Below are 18,036 nucleotides of genomic sequence, written 5' to 3'. Positions count from 1 at the left end.
CTTACTTTGTCAATTGATTAGTCAGTTAGCTGAAAATTAACTGTGAACCATTGATCATTTAAGTGACGTTTTAAAGCGGAAATGCCAAAATTTACACGGTAACAGATTCTCAAATGTCAATATTCGCTCACTTTCTGGGATTTCTGTGATGGAAAAAATACGGCTGCACCTCCTCTGATTATATCGGCTCTCCTTACTTTAGGTATCGGGCACTTTCCTGGATTTCGTTTTCCACCGCAGATCGGACCCCCTCAAAGGCTTCGTCGTTACTATAGCGATGACACATGAAACCGCTGTGACGACAGAACATTGGACAGACGCAGACTGCGAATAAAACTCGGTGTGGTCTTCGTGTCTCTGAGCACCACTCTGAACACGCGTCCACGTCCTCCTTTTAAGGTGGGCGGGGCTTGTCGACACAAGACCGGTTTCATTAAACACTCAGAAAGTTTGAATCGACACCGATCGACTTTTTAGTATCAACTCAGCTCGCTTGAAACCCCAACGGAGGCAATGCTGAAGCAGCAGCAGCAGGTAGAAGATGGAACCCCCCCCCCCCCAAAAAAAAAAGAAATAACAATTAGAGTTGAACCGACAAACCTGAGAGCACAGCTGAGTGTGAGAGGTTTTTAATGAGCAACTTCCAAACACCTAAATATAGTTATTGAGCTCAAATGAATTTTGTTCGAGCGATAATTATTTATCTCCGAACTGCAATTAATGTGATTTGGTGTCGTCAAAAACGTCCCGTTAAAACACGAGTCCCTCGGTGTTGGTCGACCTCGGAGGTGTCCCTCGGCCGATGACGTCATCGCTCCAACCTCCAGAACCAACCAACCGTCCTCCGTGTCCGGTGTGATCCAACACATGTCCAGCAAGCTGTCTCCGTGTACACACACACACGCACACGCACACGCACGCACACACACACACACGCACGCACGCACACACACACACACACACACACACAGCTCCCCTCCTGCCGACCTCCCATGGTTATAGCATCTGCTGCAGACCGAAAGCGTATTGATGTACACACACACACACACACACACACACACACACACACACACACACACACACACACACACACACAGCCTTTCAGCCTCTTTTAGCTTTAACTTTTGTTTCCGCGTGCTTCGGTCGCAGCGCTCGCGTCCGTCGTGTTTCCTCGCGTCTCCGGCGGGATGATATTTATTGGCGTTCTGCCGGAGTTGAAAGTCGACAAATGTTTTCACTTGAGAACGTGTCAGAAGTGTGTATCTACTCGTGGGCGAAGCTTTTTTTTCCTCTCTGAGCCAAAAATCAATTAACGCACCTCCCTAAATGAAATCCCACAGTTGGTGTTAAATACACATCGCAAGGTGTTTCTACTCTGCTGTTTTTTTTTGTTTTGTTTTGTTTTTTCCCAACCACTGTAAAGCTGCTATCAATCAATACAAACTGCAAAAGTCAAGTATCAGTCGACGCTTCCTGCAGATGTTTCACTCAGGAAAAAGAGAGTATCAGGGCCGCAACTGAGGTTTGTTTTAATCTGCCCCATCGCACGTCCTCAGAGTGACGTCTGAATGTGACTCGTGTATATAAAGATGTTAAGAGGAAAATCACATAAGTCACAAGCAGCAAATCCTCACAAATGATGTTTTTGGAAAATTTGCTCGAGATCCGACGTCAAGCATTAAAGGATTATCAAAATAGGTGCTAATGAATATTTTTTTGCGGTGATGAGCTAATTGAATCAATCAGCAGAATTTTTACATTTTTTTTCTGAATCTGCAGAAGTTTAATCGACAGTAACGCGACAGCGGTGGGGAAGACGGCGAGGTAGAAGCATCTGGAGCAAAATGAGTGGAAGGAAACGGAAAGTATTAAAATGGAAAAAGGAAAGGGCGGCGGAGCGGTGAAACCACAGCTGAGCAGGTAGAAAAACGGAGAACGTGCCGAGTTGGAACGACAAATTAAAATGGAGAAAGATATTTCGGGAGACGAGTCCCGTCGGTGGAACGACAGCCTGTCGTCATACTCACTTTATCTCTTTTACCACCAACACTTGCTCGTTCATTGAATCACCTCGACTGTGCTGTGTTGTTGTTTTTTTGTTTTTTTTTCCCCTCATAAATGTTGAAATTAATATGTTTGAAGCTTCACATTTAAAATGCTGGGGGGTGTTTCAGAAAGCTTTTCATGTGAAACATCTGTGCAGGAAGTGCGTCAGTAAAAAAAAAAAAAAAAAAGACAAGAAAAAAAAAACCCAAAAAACACATCTAGGATTTAAACCTGCTACACCATCTCATGTAAACATACATTATATATTCCCATGAACGCGACATTGCCGGGATGTTGTTGGGCTGGAGCGAGGCTGTTGGGAGTTGCACCCTTCGCAGTATTAGTGGTCTGTGGGCTGTCGTCTGTGTTTCCTCGGTTTCTTTTTTCCTTTTCGCATTTGACTCCTCTCATCTTTCTCTTGACTGTTGCCTCCTTGCAGGGTGTTGCTCAGGACTTCATGTTGTCTTGTAATCACAGTATGACTCTCCCCTCCCTCTCTCTCGCTCTCTCTCGCTCTCTCTCTCTCTCTCTCTCTCTCTCCTCCTCTTCTCTGTCACTTTCTTTTGTCTCGCCGAAAGTCTCCTGCAGCCTCCACAGCTCTGCAGCCTCCACTACCTCCTCCTGTCTCTCTTCTCTGTCGTGGTTCTGCATCGCTGTTGTTTTTTTTTTGTTTTTTGGGGGAGGTGGAGGGGGCGAGGCTGACCCTTTGAGTTGATCTTCTGTTCGTTGACTTGCTTTCTTTTTATTTATTTATTTATTTAACCCGTCGGACACCTCCCTCCCTCCCTCCCTCCCTCCCGCCCTCCCTCTGCCCGCCGTGCGTTCTCCCATTGGTTTCAATGCTGCGCCTGTTTTCCAGTTCTGTGGTTGGTCAGTGGGTCTCAGTCCTGTTCAGTGTGAAGCTGTGTCAGTTAGTTGTATGTTGTGGCTTGTCTCCGGAGTGGACCATGTGCATAAAGCTCCGCAGCTTCCTGGTTTGACACGCGACTCATCACCCACCCCCCCCTCACCTTCCCCTTCCCCCTCCCCCTCCCTCCCTACTCCCTCCCACTCCTACACCCCCACATCCAGAACGTCAAGTGTCACGTTGAGGTCACGCTGTCGTCAAAAGACTGATTCCCTTCTGGCAAAAAACAACAACAACCCGTCTGTGTGGGGAGTTTCTCATTATGAACCTGATGCAACTCGGAGCGAGACGGTGGCGCCGACAGCGGAGCGGATTAAAACAGCCCGGGAAAAAAAAAAAAAAAAGCGACATGTTAAAGATAGACTCCATGCTTGTGCTGTATTATCCACAAATCTTTGAAGTTTTCCCCCCAAAGCTCACTGTGGATCTGCTCTACAGAAATATCCAAAATGAGTCAGGGGGAAATTTGAGTTTTTAGACACACTGAGCCTCATGCGAGAATCTTTTTTTTTTTTTTTTCATATTCCTGCCCTAAATTCTCGTTTTTCTGTCAGGTTTGCTCCAACGAGTGCAGCGAGGCAGGTTGACGCGTATTGCTCCTTTAAATGACTTCATATCAAACATAAAAGGCTTCAACAAAATATATAAGATCAAAATAAATTAGAATAGAACAGTGCAGTCCAGTATGACTGTACAAACAACAACAACAACAACAAAAAGGCCAGTTTTGATATAAATATGACATCTGATGAGGCAGGCCTGCTTGGTTCTTCTTCTTTTGGGGAGAGTTTGCCTCTTTTAACGCCAGGATCTGCTTTCCCACCCGCAAATGTTCCATCAAAACAATAACCCTGTTTTACAGGAGCGCGGCTGCTGCATCCTGCGCTCAGCGCTGCCCAACACAACTGTGATTAATTTAAGGAAGTACAAACAAACCAAGGAGTTTTTTTTTTTCATGGATGCAGCCTGACTGTTCTCCAGACCTGGAACCGTGTGTTGGAGAAAGGTCTGGAGAAGTGAGACTACTTCGCAACATCCAGTGAAATATAGCAAAAGTAAAAAAACTGCCGATAGGTTAATTTCTAAATATAAGAAAAACAGTTCTCTTAAATCACTTGAAAGCATTTTAAAAGGTTCTTGCTTGAGGTCCAGTCAGTCGGTTTTCTTTTAGACATTTGAGTTTTAACTTAAAGCCGAAACTCACTGCAGAAGTGACACAAAACTGGACTGAATGGTTTTCCTTCACATCCCAGTCCTCGTTATTATAATTTACTTATTATGAGTCCTTTTCTGACCTAACAGACTTCATTATTTCATAACAGGAAGCCAGTGGAAATATGAGCCGTCAGATGACCGGGGTAGAGATTTTTCTGACTGGTCATCCAGGAATCGAACCTGCTTTATGTCCATGATCTGTCGCTATTGTTGGTTCCAGATGTGACTTTGATATTGTTACCAGAGTGACTCTCCAACAGGGTTTTAACATATGAAATATACAGTCGGCTTGATGGACGACGTTTTAGGTTATTGTGCGTGGAAAAAAATAAACAAACGGCTCAACAGAACGTTTCCAGTATTTAATGTTAACAAGTGAATGAGGAAATCGGTGAATTTTCGGGCAGGAAATCATCCCAGTTTCCCGTCAGCGTTGTCAGCTCGGTTGTTCGCGAGGAACAAATGGCACATCAAACCTCGGCGTGTCAGATTAGCGCAGATCGGCTCTGTTTCCATTCATCACCTGCCCACGTTGCTTTGGTATGGAAATATGACAAACGGCAGTGGATGGAGCGAGTGCGGTTGAACTCGCTGTAAAGCAGAGATCAAACAGAGGAGAAAAAAAAAAAAAAAAGCTCCACATGCAGCGCATGCAGTCCAAAACAGGATCGCAGCCGTGATGAAGTGAAAATGCAAATGCTCTGTTTGTTTATGCAAATGAGGAGCCATTGAGCAGGACGCGAAACTAGACGCCATGTCAGACTTCAGAACTCCAACTCTAAGCTCTTCTGTGAAACGAGCTGTGTGTGTGTGTGTGTGTGTGTGTGTGTGTGTGTGTGTGTGTGTGTGTGTGTGTGTGTGTGCGCGTGTGTGTGTGTGTGTGTGTGTGTGTGCGCGTGTGTGTGTGCGTGCGTGTGCGTGTGTCTAACTCCTCTCTGTTGTATTTGCTGTTCTCTCTGTTCATGTCTGCTGCTCTTCATTATGAACCGCTGCTTTTCCAACTCGTCTGTGAAACTCTCTGAAAGCAACCGGGACCTTTTTGTTTTCATGACTGTTCTGCGATCCTAAAAATGATGAAAACGCTCCTCTCTGCATTCAGCCAAAGGGTCAACCATGTTAATGATTAAGAGTCAGAGGTCTCGTCTGATCTCTGAGAAAAGCTCGTCCGGTCGTTTTCAGCTTTCCCTTTCCGACTGAATCTGTAACGTTTTCTCTGCCTCTTCTCCTTCATCCCCAAACCACTCCTGAACCCCGAACCCTGCTCCCTCCGTCTTTTCTTTTGTGATTTATCACCATGCATTGATTTAATTCATTTACCCTTTTCTCCCCTTCATCTCGTGCTCCCCATTCCGACCAAAAAAAACAACCCGTCCCATCTTCATCCCTTCAACTACAACCATTCTCCTCCTCCTCATCTTTCTCGACCTCACCTAAACCTCGTCCTCCTCACTCATTGGTCCCTTAAAACCTGCCTCCTCCTCCTTTTTTTTTTTTTTATTTTTAACCTCCCGGCACCACCCCACTCCTCCCCACCCAACTCTCCCCCCCCCCCCCCCCCCCCCCCCCCCCCCCCCCCCCCCCCAACCAGCCAAGACCCAGGACGGCATCGCCTTGGAGATCCAGCCGCTGAAGAGCGAGGAGGCCGCCGAGTCGGAGGAGAAGGAAGAGAAGGAGGAGGCCAAACTGGTGAAGAAGGTCAACGTGACCAAGAAGGAGAAGTCGGTGCTGCAGGGGAAACTGACCAAACTGGCGGTGCAGATCGGAAAAGCTGGTGAGTGGCACGCAAGCACACACACACACATACGCATGCATGCGGCAGGCAGGCAGGCAGGCAGTACTTACATAAAAGATAAATCTGTAGGAAAGTGTCCCCTCTCTGACAGGAACAGTCTTGGCATAGCTTAGCAGAAAGACTGGAAGCAGCAAACTTCCGTCCTTCCTCCATCTAAAGGGGAAATAATAAGAAAATCCACTTTTTACACGTCAGCTTAAAGATAACTTGGTTGAGTTACCAAAGTAAACGGGTAAAAATGTACCAAAGTTGGACGCGGCACCCATTTTTTTCTCATTCTCTTTGGTCTGATGTATGTCGACTTGCACTGGATCCCTTAAAGACAAAGTTTCGTTGAACTGTATGTGAGAAACTCGCGTGTGGTAAACTTCAGCATGAACGTCGATGAACCGAAGCTCTACCGAAGCTGCAACTACATTTACAATATAAATTGTTTGACAAAGCCAACGACACTGGTCGCCGATCGGTCTGGCCTTCAGGGTGTCTAGACTTTAATCACAGTGGAGAAAACTGAAGCTGTGAGTCGGTTGGGAAGCTCAGGGCAGCCCGAAAAAAGTTTTTTTGAAAGCGTGTGTGGCAGGATATAATGCATCCTGGACCGATTCCTTTACGGGATGCCCAGCGATGACACTGATCTTTTCATTTGACTCTCGGGGGAAAACAAACAAGAAATCCCCAGAAACGTGGGACTGTTCCTTTAACAGCGGAGAAGCTGAGGGTCAAAATGCACTCAGTTTTATTGGATGGATGTTTTATTGGGAACATGTTTCATCCCGGAATTGAAGGTGTTTTCTTTGTTGTTTCAATTGACCTTAATACACTGAGGGGCTTTCAGGACAGAGTGGAAGTGGATGGGAGGTGTGTGTGTGTGGGGGGGGGGGGGGGTGAATGAATAAACTGCCCTTCATTGTTGGACAGGAATAGAATTAGAGCCAAAACACTGGAGGTGACTGACAGGAGAGATGAAGTGGAAGAAACAGCCGGGGGATTTTTTTTAAATTTATTTTTCTCTCACCTGTTCCTGATTTTACATCGTGGAAAAAACTTTTTATTGTATCCTGAAGTGCAGAGGTTTCCTATAAAGTCACTTTTTTTACCTTTTTTTTTTGGCATCCAGACTTCACTGCCTTAAACTTATTTTGGCTGCCGAGCTTCTTATAAGCCTGATATTCTCGCGATGTTGGCAGCCAGCAATCAGTCAAGTCAGACTTTAAAGGATAAATGCATTCAAGAACATGAAAGTTATATTTAATAAATAAAACAAAGCAAAGGGATTGACATGCCTTAAGAATCAGACCGCGGACAATGTGACATGTTTTTCAAACTTCTAGGTGACAAAAACTGTCTGTCAGCTGGACTTCAGCAAACTTCTGTTTGTTCATCATCTTCGAATAAACCGCAAGATGTTTTAACATTTTATCCCAACAAAAAGACTTCCACTTAATCGCTGTGATTACCAGGAAAATTTTGTTAAGCCGTAATAAAATATGTGGAAACCAATCACCTCCTGAACGTTTGTCTGCTTAAAATTGAAAGTTTAAGGATAAATGCTGCACAGACTATAAAACCTTCTGAGACCGATTTGTGATATTTAGTCTATTTATCTATATGTATAAAAAAAACATACTTGAATTAAATGGGCCCTTTTTTTAAATTTTTGCTTTTCCCAACCAGGTCTGATCATGTCGGCTGTGACCGTCATCATCCTCATCCTCTACTTCGTGATTGACACTTTCGGGATCCAGGGTCGGACCTGGGTGGCCGAGTGCACGCCCATTTACATCCAGTATTTCGTCAAGTTCTTCATCATCGGCGTGACGGTGCTGGTGGTGGCGGTTCCTGAGGGGCTGCCGCTCGCCGTCACCATCTCCCTGGCCTACTCCGTCAAGGTGAGCAGGGCGGGGGTCACGAAAAATGGAAACACTGAAGAGGTGTACATTCAGAGTTTTGATGAGTGAAATCCTCGTTCTCGACTCTTAGAAAATGATGAAAGACAACAACCTGGTGCGTCACCTGGACGCCTGCGAGACCATGGGCAACGCCACGGCTATCTGCTCGGACAAGACGGGCACTCTGACCATGAACCGGATGACGGTGGTGCAGGCGTACGTCGGAGACACGCACTACAAGGCCGTGCCCGAACCCGACGCCATCAAACCGGAGACCCTGGAACTGTTGGTCAACAGCATCTCCATCAACTCGGCGTACACCACCAAGATCCTGGTGAGACCGTCACTGTCACACGAAAGAGCAGCGCGGACACACACTCACACACACACACACACACACACACACACACACACACACACACACACACAAACAAACACACACACCGAACCTTTAATGGTTAAGTCGACCCTTTGAAGAAGGAAGCACTGGATATAAAATGTCCTCTTTTTAGGACCTTGTTTTGATTCCCAGGAGATTTAACATGAACCTCAACCCACCTGTCTGCGAGCAGATCATCACATCAAGACATTTAACTGACTAAAAAGTCAATTAAAATAAACCTGTTCAGATGGTTGCTACAGAAACCTTACAGCGCTGAGAGTTTTGATTTATTGCTTGTATATTGTGTTTCACTTTGACAAGAGAAAAGTGTTTGGCTGGAGTTGCTGACACTGTATAAACAGTGCAGAACATATACAAAAAAAAAAGACCTGGTTCTCCAAACTGTTTGTGCATCTCTGTCACTAAAGTTCACTGTTTCAACATGTAGATCTTCTGTTTTAAGTTACTAAACTATTACTGGACAGTAAAAACGGGTTACAGGAAAAGGAACATTCAATAAATGCGAAGCCTGAGATTGTTTATCTTTAGAGCTCAGAAAGTTTGACAGTTTGAGTTTAAGCAGCTTCAGTCCTCCGTCAGCCTCTGCACAGGATGTGTTCAGGCACAGTAGGGAGGGTAGGGGATTCCTGTTGTGGCAGCTCTCCACATCTCAAAACACAGTCACTGTAGTTAACAGCATACAACAATAGAAAATAGACCTGACCAGGTGCAGGTTGAGAGAAAATGTGTAAAAAGTGGGTCATGTTGACTCATTTATACTTCAAATGAAATGGGAGCTGTTTTGTGGCCTGTGTGGACACACTGTCAGCTTCTGTTGTAATCTCAGTTGGTGCATTCAATATTCAGCAGTGTCAGAATAAATCCCCTCTGCAGAAGTCGTGCTGCCGCCCCTCTTTCCCTGCGATGACACCGCACTGATGAAACTTTAAACTCCGATGTCACATCACGCCCAAACTTTTCTGTCTCCCCTCAGCCTCCGGAGAAAGAAGGCGGTCTGCCCCGACACGTCGGCAACAAGACCGAGTGCGCTCTGCTGGGCATGGTGCTGGAGCTGAAGAGGGACTACCAGCCAATCAGAGACGAGATCCCCGAGGAGAAACTCTACAAAGTTTACACCTTCAACTCCTCCCGCAAGTCCATGAGCACGGTGCTGAAGAACGCCGACGGAGGCTTCCGCATGTACAGCAAAGGAGCGTCGGAGATCGTCCTGAGGAAGTAAGAAAACGGATGAACCTTTAAAGTTGAACGTGTCTGAGGGAGGAGGGATGTTGGGCGGATGGCATTTCTCTCCCGTCTGTTCGTGCCTCATTAATATTCCACCCACCTCCTCCGCCAGATGCTCTCGTATCCTGGACGACCAGGGTCAGCCGCGCGTCTTCAAGCCCAAGGACCGCGACGAGATGGTGCGGAAGGTGATCGAGCCGATGGCGTGCGACGGGCTGAGGACGATCTGCGTGGCCTACAGGGAGTTTCCCGCCGAGGCCGGAGAGCCCAACTGGGACAGCGAGAACGACATCCTGAACGATCTGACCTGCATCACCGTGGTGGGCATCGAGGACCCCGTCAGACATGAGGTACGGCGCGGTTCTCCAAAACACTGCCTGTTATTAACAGGCATTTTATCAACCAGGGAAGTTAACTCTGTGTCAGCATATTTCATATTCCATCATTTTGAGCTCTCGGTAATCAGATTTGAATGAATTTAAATTAAACTTTATCGGTGCAACAAAATACCAAAATATGACCCGTCGTCCGGTTATTGATTTTTTTTTCAGCGGCTGGATGCCCTCCAAACTCTTAATAAGTCCAAACTAAGCAGTAACCAGCAGTGACATCACGCGTTGGTTTGTTAGTTTGTGCCTCAAATTCGGATTTTGGCCTGACTGCACCTCAGGCCTGTCAATCAAACAGACACGCACCCAAAAACACGGCTTTCTGAGGATTATTTTTTAATTAATGACGGTTTATTTTCAGATGGACCGCCAGAAAACTAATAAGAAGGAGCGACTTTAGCTAACAACATCGAAATAACGTGTGGAAAAAATGTATTGACTTGGTATTTTAAGACAAGTTGAATGGGAGTCTATGGAACTGGAGGCCTTTGGGAGCGGACCTCTAGTGGCACCCGGTGGTATTGCAGTTTAAGGCACTTCAGCATCGGCTTCATTTTTCAGACCTGGAAACTACATCTTTTTTTTTTATATAAAGTCTGTGGTTTTGAGTTGGGTTCTTCCCTCGTTACTGAAGATCAGCAGAGCAGTAAAGATTATCTCTGGCGTTGTGTGTTATTTTTGATGCTGCTGTAGCTGCATGAGGACCGTTGCAGCAGAGCAGAGACGTCGGCGATGGTCACGAAGCTGAATGTGTGGCTCCATTTTCCCCCGATAAAGTGAGGGAGGGCAGCGTGAGTCATTTATCGATTACCTGTCAAACAAACATAAAAATAAATCCGCGCAGATGCAGTGACTCGTACCGCTGAACCGCTTCCATGTCCATCCACAGTCACTGCGTTTTACAGTCGACTTTAGTTTAATTATAATAATAAAGAAAGTGTTTGACAGTAAAAATAAAGAACAGAAGTAATCAAATCTGCAGCATAAATCTAAGCAAGATAAAAATGTAAAAATGCTATTATTCAAGTGAGTGCTAGGAATAGATTTGACTGACGATTGATGAAACTACTCCAATACTACGTCACCACAGTTTGTAATGTTCATTTAGTTTTTGAAAGGCTCGGTACCTGAAGTACATTTATTATTGTTTTCAAAATACAGGAACTGGTACATTTTTTACATGGAGATCGACTTAAGTGCATAAAGATAAAGAAACAAATAGATAAGTGAATAAGTTCAGAGAGAGAATTTGCCACACGTAGGCTCATAACTTAGGCTACATCGTACTAAAGGATGACTTAGACACAGCAAATTTATGATAATTTCGAGCCATCCGTTCCCAAGGAGATACTCCTCCCTCCTAATTGCCTCTTATTCTACTGAGCAGACATTTATAAGATCATTTTTCCACCATTACATTAACCCATTCTCTCAGTTCTGGACCCTTCGTTGCCTTCCAGTGTCCTCAAATAACGCGACAGACGGTTATTAAACCCACAATAATAACAGAAAATACACACTCGGATATGTTTGGTATTTCGGTCTCCCCGTAAACACAACTTTGGACTTGAAGGAATTTCTGAACCAAAACAACGACTTAAAATGTCGAATACTTTGATCCAAAGTGTGTCCGACCAAACTACAGTCCGCAGTTTGTCATGTTAATAATTTGTTTTTAGGGCTTAAGTTTGTTTCCGATTCACCACATAGAAAAAACATTTCAGCCTTCATCATTGAACAGAAAGACTTTTCTCTTCATGATTGGTCAGAACCTTTTTCCGACCTGAAGTGTTGTAAATATAACAGTCGGGGAGGGCGGCGATGTTATTCAACAAGAAACGCGCTGTAGTTATGGGTCGCTGTTATTTTCCGTGCAGCAACGACCTGAATCGAGCGCGTTGGTATACTGAGATAGAAACTGTTCAGTGGTGTCAGCAGAGCTGCTTCATGACTTCATAATCAGAGTCTGCAGCTTGTTTTCACTGATAAAGAAATGAGTTTGACTGTAAGAACACGAAGGAACTGAGTGAACATGAAGCTGAAAATATCCACATTAAGAGTTGAGCTGAAATCATCTGACAGGCTGCTCCTCAGTATATGATGTGATATTGACAGAGTGGTGGTTCATCACTGTTTTCATTACATATAGACCGAAGTCAGTCCGGTCCAAGTGTGCAGAGACCCGAGTTCTCTGCGGTGTGAAACGACGCCTGAAATGAAGCTCAGAAAGCGTCGGCGCTGCCGCCTGCTGCTTTAATGTCAGAGCACAAAGATCAGCGGCAGGATGGAAATAAGTGGAGAGCAGCGGGAGGCGATCAGCAGCTCGATGTCGATCTCCGCACAATCTGTGATGGACGCGAGATTCTCGGCAATAGAAGAGGAGTTCGTTCTTTCTGGTCGCACTCTGAACAACATGTTTGTAACCGTGACCAGACAGCAAATAGCGTAACGGTGCGAGGACAAATTCAAGCTTCAACCACTTCAGACTAATGATCGGTTAAAGGGCGAGACGCGCTGGAGGACACTCATCTTCCTGTCTGGATGCAACACTCTTCGAAATCCAGCGAACAACGCTCATCAACTTTTCAGCGAAGCAGCTCAAATCAGAAAATCACAACTGTTAGACATGTCTTCTGTCGGTTTGGTCGAGTCGCTTCAAAACGTGCCGTTTATGTTATTTTAAAACACTGAGGTTAAAGCTGACGGGTCAAAGGCAAAAAAAAATCAACATGAACAGTTGATGATCCGTCAGTTTTTAGTTTTGTAAAGACTCCTCCTTCCAAACTCTTCAGCCTCATCTGCACCATGTTCAGTTATTTAAAGTGTAAAATCGCTTTGCAACACGATCTCCAAAAAACAATCACAACAGAATATATTGCAGGTAAATCAAATAATGAAAAAACACATTAAAAATGGTGCAGAAATGTAGCACCCCCGAGGCCCGGATCAACATCACCAAGGTCACTTAGTCTAACGATGACGTTTATCAAAAAGGAACGTTTTCAGTCAAATCTTAACAGTAGAGAAAGTGTCCGCCTCCCAATTCACTTTTGGAAACTGCAGGAACCACAAGGTAATATAATATTTAACCACATGGAGAAATCCTAAAACATTCCGCAACACAGTCAGTGTATGTTGGCCTGAAGTCTTGAGACTGGATTTAAGTTCTCCCCCAGATCTCAGATATCTGAATGAGAGTCCAGCTCCTTCGCCTGTTCACTAGGGGTCCAGCTCCTCTCCGCGTGATTCACAGATAAGATGCGTGTGCAGGTAAACGAACACACAGAACCCCCGCTGGTCTCCGTCTGATGCCGGATCGTATCAGCTGAGCCTCCTGATGAGCAGAGGAAGCAGCCAGCGGCTCTCTGATGGTCAAACGGCCATCAGGTCACCACTTCACAGGTGTCCACGCGTCCTGATGAGTGAGGTCTGAGTTTAGGATGAGATAAAGAACAACAACACTGGTTCTCTGCCTGAACCTCCTGCCGCGATGTAAACCTCAGCATCGTTTCAGCCAAATAAACTAAACCAACAACAGTGTTTTTCACCCGGTTTGAAGATGAGTGAGCTTCCTTCAGGCGTCAGTCATCAAAATCATCTTCGTCTTTCGGGTTTTACGGGTGTGAAAATGTTCAAGTCCCTTCGTTCTGACGCTCCTTCAGGTACCCGATGCCATCTTGAAGTGCCAGCGCGCAGGCATCACCGTACGAATGGTCACCGGAGACAACATCAACACCGCCCGAGCCATCGCGACCAAGTGTGGCATCCTGCTGCCCGGGGAGGACTTCCTGTGTATGGAGGGCAAAGAGTTCAACCGTCACATCAGAAACGACAAGGGAGAGGTGAGAACAAATCACCGTTCATTTAAAATACCCGGAAATATGAACCACGGGATGACCAGGATCCCTCCTGAGCCGCATCTTATTAACTGTTGTCATGGAAACGGTTAGAAAAACGTTAGGGACTCGCGCTAGAAGAGGTAGACTAAATTATATATTGACTTTTGACCACATTTCCATGTTTATCTGTGAAACGGGTGAACTGCTAATATCGTTGCATCACGCTGCGTGTTGGATGTTGTAGATGCTGCAGTTTATGTCACCAGTCGGTAGTTTATTTTTCTCCCGACTGCTGCACTGAATAAAACCTTCACTTTCTGAAACATTGTTTTAATTGGAGTCGATTTACTGCAGCTGAGTAGGAGAATCCAGAGTAAAACAAACGAGTTACTGATTCTGTCTTTATACTGTAGTCAGTCTGATACTGACATTCAAATTTGGGAGTTTAAAAAAATCCGATGACACCAGTGGATTATATATTTAAACACAATATAAACAATCATCGTATTGACTTCTAGATACATATTCAATAGGACATTTGACAGTTTATCAATTATATCGTCAGTCCTCTCTGTACCAGCGACGTTGACACGGTTTACTTAGCTACTTGTAACTTACTTCAAAAAACAATTTTGCATTTCTTGTTTATGATGAGTCAACATAAAAAAAATAAAAAAAAACTGATACGATACACCTGTTGTATATAAATGTCAGTTGACATGCTGTTTCTCACCAACTGTGGCTTGATTCCTCGCTGATTAAATGAAACTCTCACTAACTGTCCTCCTTTATAAATTAACCATAAAAATATTATTTTTAATGCTGGAAAATAAGGATTTAAAACTTAAATGTCAGGAGGGACAGGTGGACTGACTGCAGGGTGCTCTGTAAGATTTGAGAAGCTTTAATAATATCATATCAAAGACAGATTATATTTTGGTAGTATTTGCTATATAACAGGTCATTTTTTATATATATATAATTTGTCTGCGTTTTTGTTTTTTTTCCATTTTTAGGTGGAACAAGAGCGTCTGGACAAAGTTTGGCCCAAACTACGCGTTCTGGCTCGTTCGTCGCCGACAGACAAACACACTCTGGTTAAAGGTGCGTTCGGTGCCGTTTGATGTTTAGCATGTGGTGCTGCTGCTCACGTGTTTTCCTCTCCATGTGTGCTGTGTGAGTTGAGCGTCGTTGTGAAGCAAATGTCTTATTAGTCTTATTGGTGTAATTAAACTGCAGTTAATGGACCTGAAATGTTTCTGAAAATATTCAAACACTCGCTGACACGGAGATTGTTTTTGTTGTTGTTGTTGTTGTTGTTGATCAGGCATCATTGACAGCACAGTGGGTGAGACCCGACAGGTGGTGGCAGTGACAGGAGACGGCACCAACGACGGCCCCGCCCTCAAGAAGGCTGATGTTGGCTTCGCCATGGTAACTACTCCTTCATTTTCTTTTGTTGCGCAGCTCTTCGCTCGTCTGCTGCTTCATCATTATCTAAAGAAAAAAGACAATAAACCCTCTGAGTTCAATTACGTTGCTAACGCAGCTGTGAAATAGGTATTTTCTGTAAACGTCATAAGTCTTCGGTTTAATGCCACGGATTCATTAAGACAGCTGTGAAATGGATTCATGAATCAATACATGGTGAGCCTGGATGCCGTCTGCACGGCGGGGTGCCGCGCTGCCACCATGTTACTGCATGCATTTTCCACACATTAACAAACACTGATTGTTTTTATTACAGTAAATAATGTATCGGCACCATGAACAACATCTTTTGTTCCTCATCTCTGTCCTTGAAAGGATTCCAGGGTTTTTGCGACTTTGATCCTTTTTAGTACAATTTGCATTGACATATATCACGACTCGCACCTGAAGACGCCCGATTCTAAATTTGCCTTCACATGACCTGCTCAGTGTTGTCGGTCATGTCTAAAGGTTCTCAAACTTTAAAGCACCACTGTCGAGACAAAGAGACTTCAGAGCTTCGGAGCAGGAAGGGAAACGGCGAGCAAGATGATGTTACAGGCGATGCGGAGCGATTTAAAAACACTGCACAGGATCTCAGCGGATGAGATCAGCTGACTCCTCTGGGTGTTGCTGTGACCTTTGTTTACTGAGGAAAGTCATCTGAGCACCAGTGCCTCCTGCAGGCTGCCGAGCAGCTGCTGAGCTGTCAGACGGCAACAGGAGTTACTGTTCCTGAACGCATCACAAGAAGCAGAGTGTGGATTTAAAAGCGGCGACCTCCCAAGTCCTAACACGTCCCCTTTGGAATATTTCTTTTGAAAGTTTGCGCTGAAGCCTCTCTGTTCAATTATGGGCTGTTTAGCGGGAGAAGAGAGAGTGATTCACCTCCATCTGTTCGGGGGAGTCTGACTGTGCAGGTCACGTCGAGGCTTCTTTATAGTCGCTGTTAACGCAACACTGACTCTCCTGTTTTTATTTTTACCACTGCGTCAGTCGATGGGGGCAAAATATTCAAAGCTTTCCACACTCAAACTGCATGAAAAGGGTTTTAAACTTCGCTGTTGCTCTGGGTTTTTGGTTTTTTTCTCACCGAAAATATGAAATAAAAAAAGAACACAGTAATTTTTTTTTTTAACACATTCAATTTCAACTACATCCGCTGAGCTGGAGCCGAACAGCTGGACTTTCCCCTTGTAGCTGTCACACCGCTCCACATGTGCAGCAGAACAACGCTGCTGAGGCTGTAACCGTGGACAACAGCAGCTCTCTGACAGGAAGCAGCCACATGAAACTCCACAAAGTGGAAACCACCCCCCCACCCCCCCCACCCCCCCCACCCCACACACACACACACACACACACACACACACACACACACTCGACACTTCGGGTCAGTCGTGGTAAAACCGGAGTTTCATCTGGTCATAGCTGAGGTGCTTATGCACATTTAGTTCCAGTCATGGTTCCCAGTCTTTTGGACTTGTGACCACTGGGACTAATTAAAGTGAAGCGGTGTCTTCTCGTGACCTTTTATCGCAGTTTGCGTGTCTGTGAGTGGCGACCGGTCGATAAGCGGAAGACCGAGAGAAGATTGAAGTAAAGAAAGTGGAATTTGTGGAGCGGACACAACAACTTTCTGACCTTATTAATTATTTCATGATCCCTCAGATTTATCTCGTGAACATTTTAGGGACTTTGTGCCTCTCTCGCATGCAGTTTTATGTTTGGTAGAAATTAACTCTATAACCAAATACGTTTTCAAGTTTACATGTGCTTGTGAATTTTGATCGCCCCGGCCAGATCTGGTCTCTGTGATGGTCGCTTGAAAGTTCTGCTTTGGAAGACGTGAACGAAAACATTCATGTGAGATGAGAAAGAGGATGATGATGTCGTGCCCTGAGGTGTCATTTGGCTCAAATCTAAAACCCAGATGAGGTTAAAGAGGTGACGGATGGTGTTGTAGTTGATAAATGTAGTTGACGGTTGAGAAATAACCAGCAGCGTTCCCTCCCTGTTCGCGTCACTCAGCTTCAAGCCCATTGGTTACTTTTTGAAGGTGTTAATGTTCATTAATCTTTTTTTTTTTTAAAAACTGCTTCAGTTTCTGAGCAAATCAGTTCAGTTTTAAAATTTTAACATTCAGTTTGAAATTCCGTTTCAAAGTAATAATTTCAATTTAGTTTCTCGGTGCTATTATTCAAATTAAATACAACAAAATCAATCGATCAATCAAACTTTATAACAGACTCGTGGGTCCAGGTAAAAGACAAAAATGACAAAATAAAATGTGAAAATACATTAAAATCAAACATAGATGATACAAATTCAGTTTCTAGCGACACATTTCTGCTCACAAGTTTTTTTCTATCAAATATTTTGGAAAACCTATGAGCTGTTTTTTTATGCGATTTATCGACAGTTAAACAGAGTCATCCCCGTTCAAGAGAACTCATAAACGTGCCCCCACCCCCAGCTGCTGACTGCTTCTTCTAATTTCCATCCCCTCTCTGCTTCCCGTCAGGGAATCGCCGGCACCGACGTGGCCAAAGAGGCCTCTGACATCATCCTGACCGACGACAACTTCACCAGCATCGTCAAGGCCGTCATGTGGGGGAGGAACGTCTACGACAGCATCTCCAAGTTCCTGCAGTTCCAGCTGACCGTCAACGTGGTGGCCGTGATCGTGGCGTTCACCGGCGCCTGCATCACGCAGGTAAACTCCCCATCTCCCCAAGTTTCCCATCTCGAGATCTTTTCCTATTTCTTATTTTATATCGGAAAATAATGCAAATTGACTTAAAAAAACAAAACAAAGCAAAACAAAAAACTCCAGTTTCCCAAATTCATGTGTTTTCAGTG

The 18,036-nt window shown here is 44.7% G+C and overlaps 1 protein-coding gene across 1 annotated transcript in view; it reads left to right on the top strand.

Moving 5' to 3' along the window:
• Positions 1–18,036, top strand: part of LOC138198689 (plasma membrane calcium-transporting ATPase 1-like) — a 90,431-nt gene that overhangs the window by 56,082 nt on the left and 16,313 nt on the right. The window contains 9 exon segments of the mRNA XM_069150267.1: positions 5,757–5,939; positions 7,635–7,849; positions 7,941–8,183; positions 9,226–9,467; positions 9,589–9,826; positions 13,528–13,707; positions 14,721–14,808; positions 15,032–15,138; positions 17,699–17,890. Of these exon segments, the coding sequence (XP_069006368.1) occupies positions 5,757–5,939; positions 7,635–7,849; positions 7,941–8,183; positions 9,226–9,467; positions 9,589–9,826; positions 13,528–13,707; positions 14,721–14,808; positions 15,032–15,138; positions 17,699–17,890 (1,688 nt within the window).

This window comes from Embiotoca jacksoni, unplaced genomic scaffold (assembly GCF_022577435.1).
Source record: "Embiotoca jacksoni isolate LCO1_2020_lvr unplaced genomic scaffold, fEmbJac1.0.p SCAF_1, whole genome shotgun sequence".
In the NCBI taxonomy this organism is placed as follows: Eukaryota; Metazoa; Chordata; class Actinopteri; family Embiotocidae; genus Embiotoca; species Embiotoca jacksoni.
The sequence above is the reverse complement of the archived record's forward strand: the minus strand, read 5'-3'. Positions and strand labels throughout refer to the sequence as shown.